General features: G+C 42.2%; 1 protein-coding gene across 4 annotated transcripts in view; it reads left to right on the top strand.

The window, feature by feature from the left end:
- Nucleotides 1–12937, top strand: part of FAM168A (family with sequence similarity 168 member A) — a 206907-nt gene that overhangs the window by 176341 nt on the left and 17629 nt on the right. For 3 of the 4 annotated variants that reach the window (XM_086678270.1, XM_086678272.1, XM_086678269.1), the window contains 2 exons: nucleotides 3220–3300; nucleotides 8300–8326. In XM_086678270.1, the coding sequence (XP_086534396.1) occupies nucleotides 3220–3300; nucleotides 8300–8326 (108 nt within the window). The remainder of the gene's footprint in view (nucleotides 1–3219; nucleotides 3301–8299; nucleotides 8327–12937) is intronic. The other variant, XM_086678271.1, reaches the window with a different exon arrangement.

The following is a 12937-nucleotide window of genomic DNA, read 5'->3' as shown; positions in this document are numbered from 1 at the left end:
TACAAATCCCAAAGAAGCTTTTAGGGATTTAGGGATTTAATCTTTGACTTTTAAAATCAGCTTTCCATCATCAGTCAAAATACCAATGAGCATTAAAAAGCTGCAGGGAGCAGTGAGACAGGCACTTACCTACTGCTAGTGCAAGTACAAATTGATAGTTTGTCTAGGAAGCAGTTTGGCAAAGTATGTGAAAACTCTTAGCACGTCACTTCTCATCACCTCTGCTGATATTGCCCTGATCTGAGGCCCATAATCTATTGCTAGGAGTTTGCAGTAGCCTTCTAACTGGTCTCTGCTTCTCCACACTGCCCACATTATACTCTGCTTTCAACACAGTGATCAGAGTGACCCTTTTCAAACGAAAGTCAGATCATATTATTCTTCTGCTCAAACCCCTGTGATGTCTTCTCATTTCACTCAGAATGAAAGTGAAGTCCTTTCAATAGGACTATGAGGCCCTGTGTGAACTGTCCAGCCCTTTACCTCTCTGACTTCCTCTACTACTACTGTCCCCCTCATTTGTTCCACTTCAGCCGTACTGGCCTCTTTGCTGTTCCTCGGACACATCCCATAGGCTTTCCACTTAGGGGCTGTGTACATTTTCCTTCATCTGAAATGCTCTTTCTTTAGCCATCTGCTTGGGTAACTTTATTTCCTTCAAGTCTTTGTGAAAATCTTACCTTCTCAATGTGTCTTATATTGGTTACCCTATTCAATATGGCAGTGCCTCCGTCAACACTCTGGCACTTCTTACACTCTCTACCCTGCCATTTTTCTCTTTTCCATAGCACTTTAGACTGTGTTTATTCATATTTACTATTTATCCACTGCCTTCTCCTACCTTTTTAAAATATAAGTTCCACAAGTACAGGCATCACAGTGTCTGGCACAGAGTAAATACTCAAATATTTGTTGAATGGATGAGCTTTAAAAATAGCACTATCTTTTGACCTAGAAATCTCACTTCTAGAATCGTTCCTAAAATAGAGATTTAGCCAAAGATTTATTTAGGTTGTTCTCATAGCTGCATTTACTATAATGAAAATTTGCAAACAACCTAAACATCTAAAAACAGAGTCATGGTTAAATGATTTGATATCTACATAATGGAATATCATAAAGATGTTTAAAATAATGTTTTTGAAGAATATGTAGTTAATATGGAAAAATACTTACAATGTTAAAGTGAAAAAGTAGAATATAAAACTACATATACCCGTACCTCACACCATTTACAAAAATGGATTGGTAATCTAAGTATAAGAGCCAAAACCATACAACTTGTAGAAGAAACCATAAGGTTAAATCTTCATGACCTTGGATTTGGCAATGGATTCTTAGATATGACACCAAAAGCATGAGCAACAAAACAAAAAAATAGGTAAATTGGACTTCATCAAAATTAAAAATTTTTGTGCATCAAAGGCATTGTCAAAAGGAAAAGACAACCCATGGAATGGGAGAAAATATTTGCAAATCATATACCTGATTAGGGTTTAATATTCAGATTATATAAAAGATTCCTTAAACTCAACAACAGAACCAAGTGACCCAATTTTTTAAATGGGCAACTATTTTGAATAGACATTTCTCCAAAGAGGTATATGATGACCAATAAGCACATGAAAAGATGCTCAACATCATTAATCATTAGGGAAATGCAAATTGAAATCACAGCAAGATACCACTTCATTCCTACTAGGATGGCTATAATTTAAAAAAAAAAAAAGGTAACAACTGTTGCTGAGGTTATGGGAAAATTGAAACCCTAATACATTGCTGATATGAATGTAAAATGGTATAGCCACAATGCAAAACAGTTTGGTGGTTCCTCAGAAACCACCAAAGGATAAATGGTAAATAGATGTGGCATATACATACAGCGGATAATTATTCAGCCTTAAAAAGGAATGTAGTTTCAGTACATGCTTAAACATGGGCATATCTCAAAAACATTATGCTAAAGTGAAAGAAGCTAGACACAAAAGGGTAGTATATGATTCCATTTATATAAAATATCTAGAATAGGTAAATTCATAGAAACAAAGTAGATTAGAGGTTAACAGGAGCTATGGTTAGAGGGAATGGGATATTATTGCTTAATGGGTATAGAATTTAGAGTGATTAAAAAGTTTTAGTAACAGATAGTGGGGATGTTTGTACAACATTGTGAACATGATTAATGACACTGAATTATACACTTAAGTGGTTAAAATCACAAATTTTGTTATATGTATTTTGTCCCAATAAAAATTTCCAAAAAAGGGGCTCCCTGCAGGCTCAGTTGGTAGAGCATGTGACTCTTGGTCTTGGGGTCGTGAGTTCAGGCCCCACATTGGAGAGTGGATTGTACTTAAAAAAAAAAAAATCCTTTAAAAATTAAACAACAACAACACCAACAATATATAACATGCAGTGGCAGGCTAGATCTAGCTTGTGTGCACCCTCTAGAGCCAGTTGTGAGCGCCTTTTCCCAACTACTCCTTCAGTGACATTGGTAGCTTGAAATTGGCCACGGTGGGAGTATTTCTACCATGGAACTTGGCAAATGCTAGAAATAGAACTCCACTTCAATCCCCTCAAGCCAGTTGTTAAATATTTACCAGAACACCACTGAATATATGTGAATATATAAAATGTATAGAAAACTCTCCAGAAGGATAGCTGTTACCACCTCGGGGGAGTAGAGTAGTGTTGCAGCAGGAATGTGAGAGTAAACTTAGACTTTTTACCACATACACTTTGATGGTGTTTCCATTTTTTTTTTTCTTTTTTACAATGAGTACATAGACATACAATTCTTATACTGTTTTTTTAATGTTTACTTTTATTTTTGAGAGAGAGAGAGAAAACACAAGTTGGGGGAGGGGCAGAGAGAGAGACATGCAGAATCTGAAGCAGGCTCCAGGCTCTGAGCTGTCAGCACAGAGCCAGACGCAGAGCTCGAACCCATGAACTGTGAGATCATGATCTGAGCCCAAGTCGGATGTTTAACCAAATGAGCCACCAGGAGCCCCATTTCTTGTGCTATTTTTTTAAAAAAGAAAAATCTGCATGTATTAGGATTGTGGTATTGGTGCCTTTTCTCAAGAGGCTAAAGCTGGTTACATATACTGTCTGAAAAAAAAGGCCCATGAAGAGGCTGAAGGCCAACCCTGGGACTTGGATTCTGTTTCCTTTTCTTGTCCAATTAATTGGGGCTTTTTTGTCTCTTCACAGGTTACCCTACAGCCTACCCCGCAGCAGCCCCTGCCTACAATCCCAGTCTGTACCCCGCCAATAGCCCCAGTTATGCTCCAGGTAAGGAGAAAGTGAAGACAGCAGTGGTACCTGGGGTGGGAGGTGGGACTCTGTTTGGAAAAACAAACCCACCCGCTGGCCTTTTCCTGTCCTTAATTGCTCTGGACTCCGCCCATCCAGGCCTGATTCTCCTGGGAGTCCCCTCTGGGAACTGGGGGCAGTTGAGGGTTGGGGTGGGAATAGAATCTCCTCCATTCTCCTTGGGATTTAAGGTTGGCCCGTCTTTTCTCTGCTGGAATATCTGAAACATGCATCCTCTTCACAGAACCTTTTCTGCTCTCCCAAACAATGTCCAAATCAGTTCTTTGCTCAGTTTTCCCTAAGGCTGCCATTGAGACAAACACAGATGCAAACACACACACACACCAGACTTCCTGGGTGTGGATTTGGAAGAGTGTGAGAGACTTGCCACCAGAGGATAAAGAACTGGTTTTCAGGCTGAGGCAAGGAACCTGTTTTTCACAAATCACAAAGGCCTAGCATTCCTTTATCTTATCCATTCCTGGATAGAGATTGATACAGATATGAAATGTTAAAAAAATAAAAAATTGTTCTCATTTGGGCTAGGAGCAGTGCAGAGGTCTTACCACCAATACTAACCCTCATACTTAGTGGGTGCTTTAACACTCAAGGGGCCGGAGAAGGAATCTGGATGCTGCATGTAGAAAGTCCTGGGTTTGAATCCTGATTACTCAACTCACTAGTTGTGAGGCCTTGGACAAAATAGTTCTCTCAGAGAAATGTGCTACTTACTTACCTCAGGGGTGTAGATGGTTTTAAGTAAGTTCCTCTTCATTTACTCAACAAGTATTTATTTGTTGAATGTCCTCCACACTAGAATAGAGAAAAAGAGCCATCTTTGCCTAAAATAACTTCTAGTTCATTTGGGAGTTGGCATATAAACAAATTCATAGCTGTGCGGTGTGATGAAAGGGTACAGGATGCTTCACAGGGGGTCTCGCAATAGAGACCTGAGGGAGAAGCGGGAGACATTCTTTTAAGCACATAAGGAAAGAATTGGACATTCTAAACAGAGTAGAGCCTGGGCAAAGGAATGGTGATGTGGGAATGGTTGAAGCACACTGTAGGGGTGGGGATAATAGATGAATCTGAACTACAGATGTCCAAGGGCCAGATTTGGAAAGGCCTTAAATGCCATAATCATACCCCCCCCCCCCCCGGCCGCCATGTTCTTGTTTAGTAATGATTATTCTAGAGTTAAAAAGCTTGAAAAGACCTTAGAGATCCTCCAGTTCAGCTCCTTCTCTTGACAAGAGAGATCCAGAAATAAACAGTGTTTTGTCGAAATTACTCAATGATGCAGCAATAGCATATGAACTAGAACCCTTGGCAGATCTTCGAGTTCTTGGTCTCATGCTTTTCTGTGCCAATTCAGCACTCATCCTACCATCGTTCCCTTTCTTCTGGAATATTTAAATAAGAGAAGAACATGGTCTATGTCAGAAGACCTAGATGTGAGTTCTGACTGTCACTTCCTAAATTAACAACCTTAGAGTCACTTGACCTCTCTGAACCTCAGTTGCCCCATTCTAAAGTAAGGATCATTTTGTAATCATACACATGTACATACCGTGAGCTCCCTCTTTTTTGAGAGACAAAGTACTATTTTATGCCAATAAGTGATGTTAACCCCTAAAGTCTTTACATAGGTATGTCATTCCACAGACATTTATTTTGGCCCTGCTATGCCCAAAGCACTCTGGAAGACACTGCATGTGATTCAGATATGAGAAAGCTGAAGTCATTGACCTCAAAGAGCTTGTGAGGGTAGGAGTAATCCACAAGCTAAAACGTCTCTATCTCAGCATTAATAGTTTATTCTATATTCACTTTTAATCAACAAGATACATATTTCCAAAAAAATGTATAATAGGAGGCAGAAACAATGAAAGCTACAGAAATTTACCCTGATAAAAGATTTAATCAAATTTGATAAGATCTGTCTTAAAAACTACGGTGGTTTTGGGGCGCCTGGGTGGCGCAGTCGGTTAAGCGTCCGACTTCAGCCAGGTCACGATCTCGCGGTCCGTGAGTTCGAGCCCCGCGTCGGGCTCTGGGCTGATGGCTCAGAGCCTGGAGCCTGTTTCCGATTCTGTGTCTCCCTCTCTCTCTGCCCCTCCCCCGTTCATGCTCTGTCTCTCTCTGTCCCAAAAATAAACAAACATTGAAAAAAAAAAAAAAACTACGGTGGTTTTGATTACCAAGTATCTCACAATATAGAAATGATTTAAATTTAAATGCTGTGAGATCTGTGAATTGGCTTGGTAAACTATCTGGTCTAAAACAAAATGAGGTGAGTAATTTCACAAGGTCAGCTAAGGTCAGGATGAAGAAGATGCGTGTGTGTAGTCAGGAGGCCACCAGTGACCTACGGAAGCAGAGTCAATGAAATGGGGAGCCCGGGAGTGAAGAAACAGAGTTAGCAGACAGAGCCTGCTCTTACAAGAGACTTGACTACAAGGGAAAGGAGAACAAGGAAGGTGGGGTTAAAGGAGGCATTTTTTTAGATGTGAGCATGATTAAGCATGTGAGCATGTAAGCGCTGATGGGAAGGAGCAAATGAGGAGGATAAGTCAGAGAGGCTGCCAGATAGAGCCAGGCCTTCAAGGAAGCTTTGCTGAGGTGGGAGATCTAGAGCTCTGTTCTCTTCTTTGTTTTGGGGAGCAGGTGGACGTGGCTGCCTCACACAGGAGGGCAGCTCTTCCTCTCAGACTACAGGAAAGGTCACAGATGCATGTGCTTAGAGTAAATTGTCCAGTGGAAAGTGGAGAGTTCTTGTTTAATGACTTTGATTTGCTGTTGGAGAGGTGAACAAGGATAGAGGGAGCGTTCTTAAGGAGAGAGGTCAATGTGTGAAAGCCTTACTGGAAGGAGAAGGATAAGTGTCACCAACAGATGACATAGTCGTGTAACAGGAGGCTCCACTGAGGGTGGAGGCCATGAATTCTTCGAGGCTCTAATTCCAGCACTGGGGCATTTTCTCATAATGTTCAGAATTTATGGTGCTGGTTTGTGGAACTGTTTGAGGATTAGTTTAGCAAGAAAGTGGAAGGACAGGGAATAAAAATAAATAGATAATATTTGTTGAATGGTTCCTATGTACCAGGGACTATTTTAAGCTCTTTATGGATATTGACTTGTTTTCTATCACAACAAACCTTTGAAGTCATTACTATTGTTATTCCCATTTTCCAAGTGGGAAAACTAAAATTTAGAGGAGTTAGGAACTAGCCCAAAGATCCAAACTCAGGCATCCTGCCACCACACCTGCATGTGGTCTGTGGCCGGCCAGAGAGAAATTGAGAAGTTAGACTAGAGCAACCAGACTAGAGAGAACAGACAGAAGGAGCCTGGGACTGTGGGGAAAAAAAGAGGAGAGATTGGAAAGCTCCCAGTGTGTATAAAGTACTGATTAGGTCTTAATTTTAAAACAAACAAATATCATCCCACTTCTAACTTGATTTTCCCCAATTTTATGTTTTCAAAATTTCACCATATTTCTAAGCTGTGACTGAAGCAACCTGACCATTTCCTTAGAAACCCATACAATCCACTGTAGAGCGTGGTATTTCCACATGGTATCAGAAGGCCCCTAACTAGAAGCTGGAAGGACTGATTTCGATGTGACCTTGAGCAGATCCCTTTCCTTTGGAGTTAGACACACCCCACTGGTCTGTTCCATATTTTCAGAGGCCAGCCTCTGCATTCACCAGGTCTCCTGACTGCAGTAGGGGAGCTCCTGCTGAGGAAGGGCCGGCTCAAGGGCAGTGTAGGTTACTCTCAGCTTCCTGCTAGAAGCAGCCATTTGTGATGCTGAGAGATGCCTGTGGGGTAGAAGCCTGCAAAGAGCCAGGCTCTCAGGTTTAAATTTCTCTCAGCTTCTTCAAGGAGACCAAGAAGTTGCTTCAGAGAGAGCTATTTTTAGCAGCTCTGAGTACTCTAAGATGTCATCTGTTCACGATGCAGGGAAACATTTCACTCTTTCATTGGTTCTGAAAGCAGTGTGGGTACTTGGAGCTTTTTTCTAAGCTCTTAATGACTTCGGGGATCTTATTTAAGGACCATTTGGCTCTGCAGGAAGCAGGAGCCAACTGAGACTCGTTCTCAGAATCTGAAAACCAAAGGATGTATCACATTATTGGTAATCTGACCTGAAAATGAAAGAAAAGGATAAACAATAACTAATGTAGATAGAAATGAAATACCTCCTCACAAGAGATGTGTTTATAAACCATTTTTACCTCCTGTCTCACTTGATTTCATAGCGACTTTATGAAGTACAAATACAAATTGTTCCTGTTTTGTATGTGACAAACCTGGAGAAGGGCAAGGGAAAGGAATTTGTGCTTCCTGAATACCTGCCATATTCCAGGCACTGTGTGAGTCATGGCACAAATGTTAATTTTCACTTCAGTCTTGTGTGAGTTGAATCTTCCTGCCTCCAGTTTTGCTCAGAGGTTAAATAACTTGTCCAAAGTTGCACAGCTAAAAAGCAGTGGAGCCAGAATTCAAACCCAGTCTGTCTGACCCTACAGCCCCTCCTGTAGCACCTCACTTCCCCAGAAGTTTCAAGTGATGAAGTACCTCTGCATTGGTCCTAGCCCTCCGGGGCTTTACAGAGAGCTCTTCAGAGGCCAAAGGTGATGATTTTGAACCCTGAACCTTTACTTCCTCTCACACACAAAGCCTCTGTCATGTGTGAAGTCCCTCTGCAGTTCAAAGAGCACTAACTTGGATCAGATGCCTGGAAGATGCAGTGGCATCAAGGAAGTGCTTCTCTTCAATGAATGGGCTTTCCTGGATGGCAAGTCTGTCATTCCCTCCAGGGTAGAGACACTTCACGCCCTGTGCATTCACTGTTTTCTTATGTAGCCTGGGGGAAACTGCTATCTTAAGACAGTCTGTTTTTGTAACTGCAATGTATACTACTTTGCACAAGTTCTTAGTGGTAATTTCAACTAACATTTCTATCCAACAGAGTTTCAGTTCCTGCATTCAGCTTATGGTAGGAGAGCTATTTTTCCTCATCTGTATTATGGCCTATGAATGTGTTATCTCGTAACAACAGTAGATTCCCTCTCCTTCCCTCCCCAAATCCCATCCCTTAGGCTTGGGCTCCCCCAGGTGGCTCAGCAGCAGTTCCTAAAGCATGCAGGAACATGTCTGATGGTGCAAAATCATGGGTTGGAGACACACATGAACCGTCCCCTAGGGCAGCAATGAAGGATCATGGCACTAAAAGGCGTCTTTCCCCTTCCTCACCTCCGGGGTCCCATCTGACCTAGGTCAGAAACTTTCACCCTAACCTGGCTGCTGAATTCAAACAATCAAGTGAACAAAATTCTTCAGCCTGTATGGCTCCTCTCTGTTGGCTTTGTGGCAGCTCCTGTGGAGGAGTACCTGGATCATGCCTATAAGAACCCCAAAACACAATCTGCCCCAGGATCAGATTTTCCATCTCCATTGGCAGTCTGACATGTTTGAAAGACCTGGTTGACTTTAGATACAATCTGTTCCCTTAGCCCAAATCTTGAGCTCTAGCTCATTTTCAGGACATTTTACTGGATGGTGAGAGGTGAGGGCCAAGTGTGCTAACTAAGTGGGCAGTGTGGACTCCAGGCCCAAAGCACCACGGGAACTTCTGGGCACCTGTGAGGGTCCCAGCAGTGTAACTGGACTAGGTCCTTTTTGTCACAGACAGTAAGGGACCATGGGAGGGACTTGCCACTTTCACTACTCTCACCTGGGCTGCTCAGGACAATGTTTTCATTAAAATCTCTGCACACTTTCTCAGCTTTTAACCTTGAATTATTTGGATGTTGAATATTGAATTTGTGTATGGCGCATCTTTCAGGAGATGAGCTGTGAAAATTTCTCCTTGCCACTGCTGTGGGTTGAGTGATCTTGGGCAATTTGCTAATGTCTCCAAGCCATAGATAGTGTTTTGTTACAGATGTTCTCTCAGCTCCCTCTAATGTTAGCAGTCTATCCTCTTATAATTTTATTATTTTTGCCAGTCACAGACCTCTCTTATCATTTATGGAGAGTCCATTTTTTGTTTGCCTCAGGATCTATGAACTTGGACAGAAGATTCCATAAAAAGTGAGAGAAGTTCTCATGCTTTCTCACCCCTCTAGTTATAGCATCTGAAATAGAAATACTAAAAAGTATGTGCGGAGCTCTTCTCTTCACAGAATGCTTTGTGCCAGACCCTGCACTGGCTCTTTAGAGATAAAGACTAGTGACACAAGGTCCCTATTTTAAAGGAACTCGATTTAGTGGGGGAGACAGACAAGCCAGCAAGTACAGGGGTTTCTAAGAATCACAGAAACTGGGATAGCGAACCATATGGGATATATGAAGGGGCTGTGGTCAAAGGGTGGGGAAAAGAAAAGACTTCATAGTAGAGGCAAGCTCATGATTGATGGCTTAATAAATCTTTACCAGGTGGCATTTGGGGAAAGACAGGCCAAGAAAAGTGAACCATGAGCAAAAATACAGAGATGTGCTGTGACACTTCTTGGCATATTCTGGGAATGATAAAGTTTGTGTGGCTATAGTGTAGGGTTGGAAAGTGAGAACAGTGAGAGACTAGAGAGATCACAGGGCTAGATCATGAGGGGCCTTGAATGCCACACAAGAAGTTCAGTCTTAGCCTGTAGGCAGTGGAGAACCGTGGAGTGTTCTTAAGATTTTGTGATTAGGTTTAGGTCTTAGAAATGTCTTTTGATTGCAGTTTGTAGATTGAAGTTGGCAGGTGTAAAAACAGAACAATGAGGAAGCAGTTGTAGTAGTTAAGAGCTGATGAGAACTTAAATTAGAGCTGTCTATAACTGTGGGGATGGAAGACGAGCAGATACCAGAATTAGAAACTGTTAAGACTGGATGACACTTCACTTTGATCCTCACGTCAACAATATGAAGCAATCAGAGAGAAGTTATTACTGCTGTGTTATGAGACAACAAAATAAAGATTAAGTGACTTGCCCAAGGTCCTCCAGCTAGTAAGTGGCACAGCCCAGGTTAGAACTCAGATTTCCTGACCTACTGCATTATTCAGGATGATGGTCCCTTGCTGCCTCTCTTCCTTGTAAGTGTGCTTAACAGATTGTTCAAAGTGTCAGAGGGCGTGAGGGCCCCGTATCCAGGGAAGTGAACAACCCAGCACCTGGATGTGGGCAGCATGCTGTGACTGGGCCATGGCCCTTCACTGCCAAGGGTGTGTTCTCTCTCTCTTTCTCCCTTTCTCTCTCTCTCTCTCTCCTTTTTAAATTGAAGAATACATATACAGTAGTACATAAAGTGCACTAGTCTCAAATGTACAGACAGCTCAGTAATATTTGACATATGTATACACTTGTATTTTACTACCACCTAGTTGAAAGTGTAGAACATTTCTAGGAGTTGGTACCTTTCATGGCACCCAAGAGCGGGCATGCCTGTCAGAGCAGCCTCCTCTATTACTGTGCCTCTGAAGTTTCAGTTGGATTGTCTCTATCCCACAACTGAGTTCTCAGTTGCTACCACCAACACAATGGGTTACTTTAGAATTTTACATGGAAGAGGAAGATCATATGGCACAATACAACAGACCAATGAGGAAGTCAAGTTGACAGCTAATATTTGTTGGTTTTTGTAGTCTTCATATTTGTCCAGTTTTAAATTATAAAGTACTCAAATATAGAGAGAAACATAGTAAATCCCAATATTTGTTTTCTTTTCTTTTTTAATGAAACCAGAAGGAAATAACCACTTCTTCAGGACATACACAGTTTAGTTCACTTGATCAGTTAGATAAGACATAATCAAAGGCACAGTCGCACTTGCTTCTTTCCTGGTTAATCTGGAATGTTATTTTATTGTGCATAATGCTGTCTTGTTCACTCTCTGGTTGGCGTGTGGCTGTGTTGCATCCCCAGCTAGCCCATAAGTACCTTGTATGCGGTGACCATGACCCACATGTGTTCCTGTCCACTGTGGCGCTCCCCTCAGTGCTGAGTGCAGTGTAGGCTTCAGTTACTCTTTGGTTAATCTTGATTTGCTTTAATTGTCATGCAGTCCTTCAGACTGATGTCAGACTTTTGGCTTATGATGAAAATTATGGTGAAGTATGCACCACTTGGGGGAAAAAACTGGCCTGGAACAGGACATCCAAATTTTATGTGGCTAAATTCAGGCCTTCTGCTCCCTGATGGAACCCTGTAGGGTCTTGAGGACATCTGACTTCTCAGAATTACATGTTTCACTTTTTAGGAAGTTGTTTGGAGTGACCAGGGCTTTCCAGCCACATTGAGTGGCAGATTCTAAATTTGGAGACATCTTGATAAGATTTTTCAACACTAATTGGATCCTTTATTAATCCCCACCCCCTGCTCCCACCCCGGGGAAAAGAAACTCAAGGTAATTGTTTAAAATTGACTGCCCTCCTCCTGTATTATTTGCAGAGCCATGTCTTGGTGTCCAGCAAAGGCTTTGGACTCTGCATGGAATTCTGCTGGGTGTCCATTTCTTCTGCCAGAATTCTCCTTTTAGTGTCACTTTCCTGCCCATGATTTCCTTCTCATTTCTCAGCATCTGCTGTATATATTGCGGGCCATTAATGCAAGCGCAGAGTCAGCCTAGAACAGCTACACTTCTAGCCTTAGTTTGGCAAAACAGCAGGGTCCTTGACCTCTTCCTCTGGCCGCAGTACTCCCAAGGCCGAAGGAACCAGAGGCATTACCTGTTACCTGGATGGGCAGAGGGGTTATGGGATCTCTCTGGAGGCGGGCTGTCCTTGCCCTGGCAGAATCAGAGTGGACAGGCATACTTCTCATGCCACCGTGCTGCACCTTAGCCCCTTGTTAAAATGTTTCCAGTATATCCAACTATTGGCAGTGTAGCCCCCACATCCTGCTACTGTTCTTTAAAACCCCTCATACCCAAGATGTTATTTGAGTGGAAAAGATACTATTAAAATTGTTCTTCCTACTCTAAATAGAAATTTGGGTCAAGAATGGTTTCTCCTTTAGGAGAAAGTATATCAAGAGAAATCTCTAAAAAGTTAGGCATTTCCCCCCTTTGAAACCCTCTTTCCTCTCTCCTTCCCCACAGGATACCATGAAGGTAAGTTTTTTGAGTCATTCCCCACTTCCAGATCATATGAAACATCATCCTTCAAATTTCTCAGGCTAAGCTTCAGGTGAACCTGAGAAGTGTCTGCAGATTTCAGACTGGGCCTCATCTCTATTTTACACCTATCCCAAGTTTGACATAGAATTTCTTAATGGCCCAGCAGATCATCTCTAATTCATGAGATATCTCAGGTGGGGCACAGCAGCACCTCAATAGGAGGTATAAAGGGTGTGCAAGATGTTTATCTGTCTGGCTCCAGCTGGGTGTACAGAAGAAGAAGGAATGGGAAGAGCCCCTGTGGACAGCCTATGCCTCCTGAACCGCCACAGCTCAGTCCCTTTAAAAGAGATGGCAGTCCAGCAAGGTTCATGTCACGTGATAATTCTTTTGAGGTCTCTCTTTGAAAACAACTTACTAAATACCCCCCAGGTGAGATTTCAGACATTAAAAATGAGTACTTGGTTGATGTGGCCCAGTACACAAAGGCTCCAAGTTGTGATAT

This window comes from Puma concolor, chromosome D1 (assembly GCF_028749965.1).
Source record: "Puma concolor isolate L17-30 chromosome D1, mPumCon1.1.hap2, whole genome shotgun sequence".
NCBI lineage: Eukaryota > Metazoa > Chordata > Mammalia > Carnivora > Felidae > Puma > Puma concolor.
This window is presented reverse-complemented; position numbering and strand designations above follow the sequence as displayed.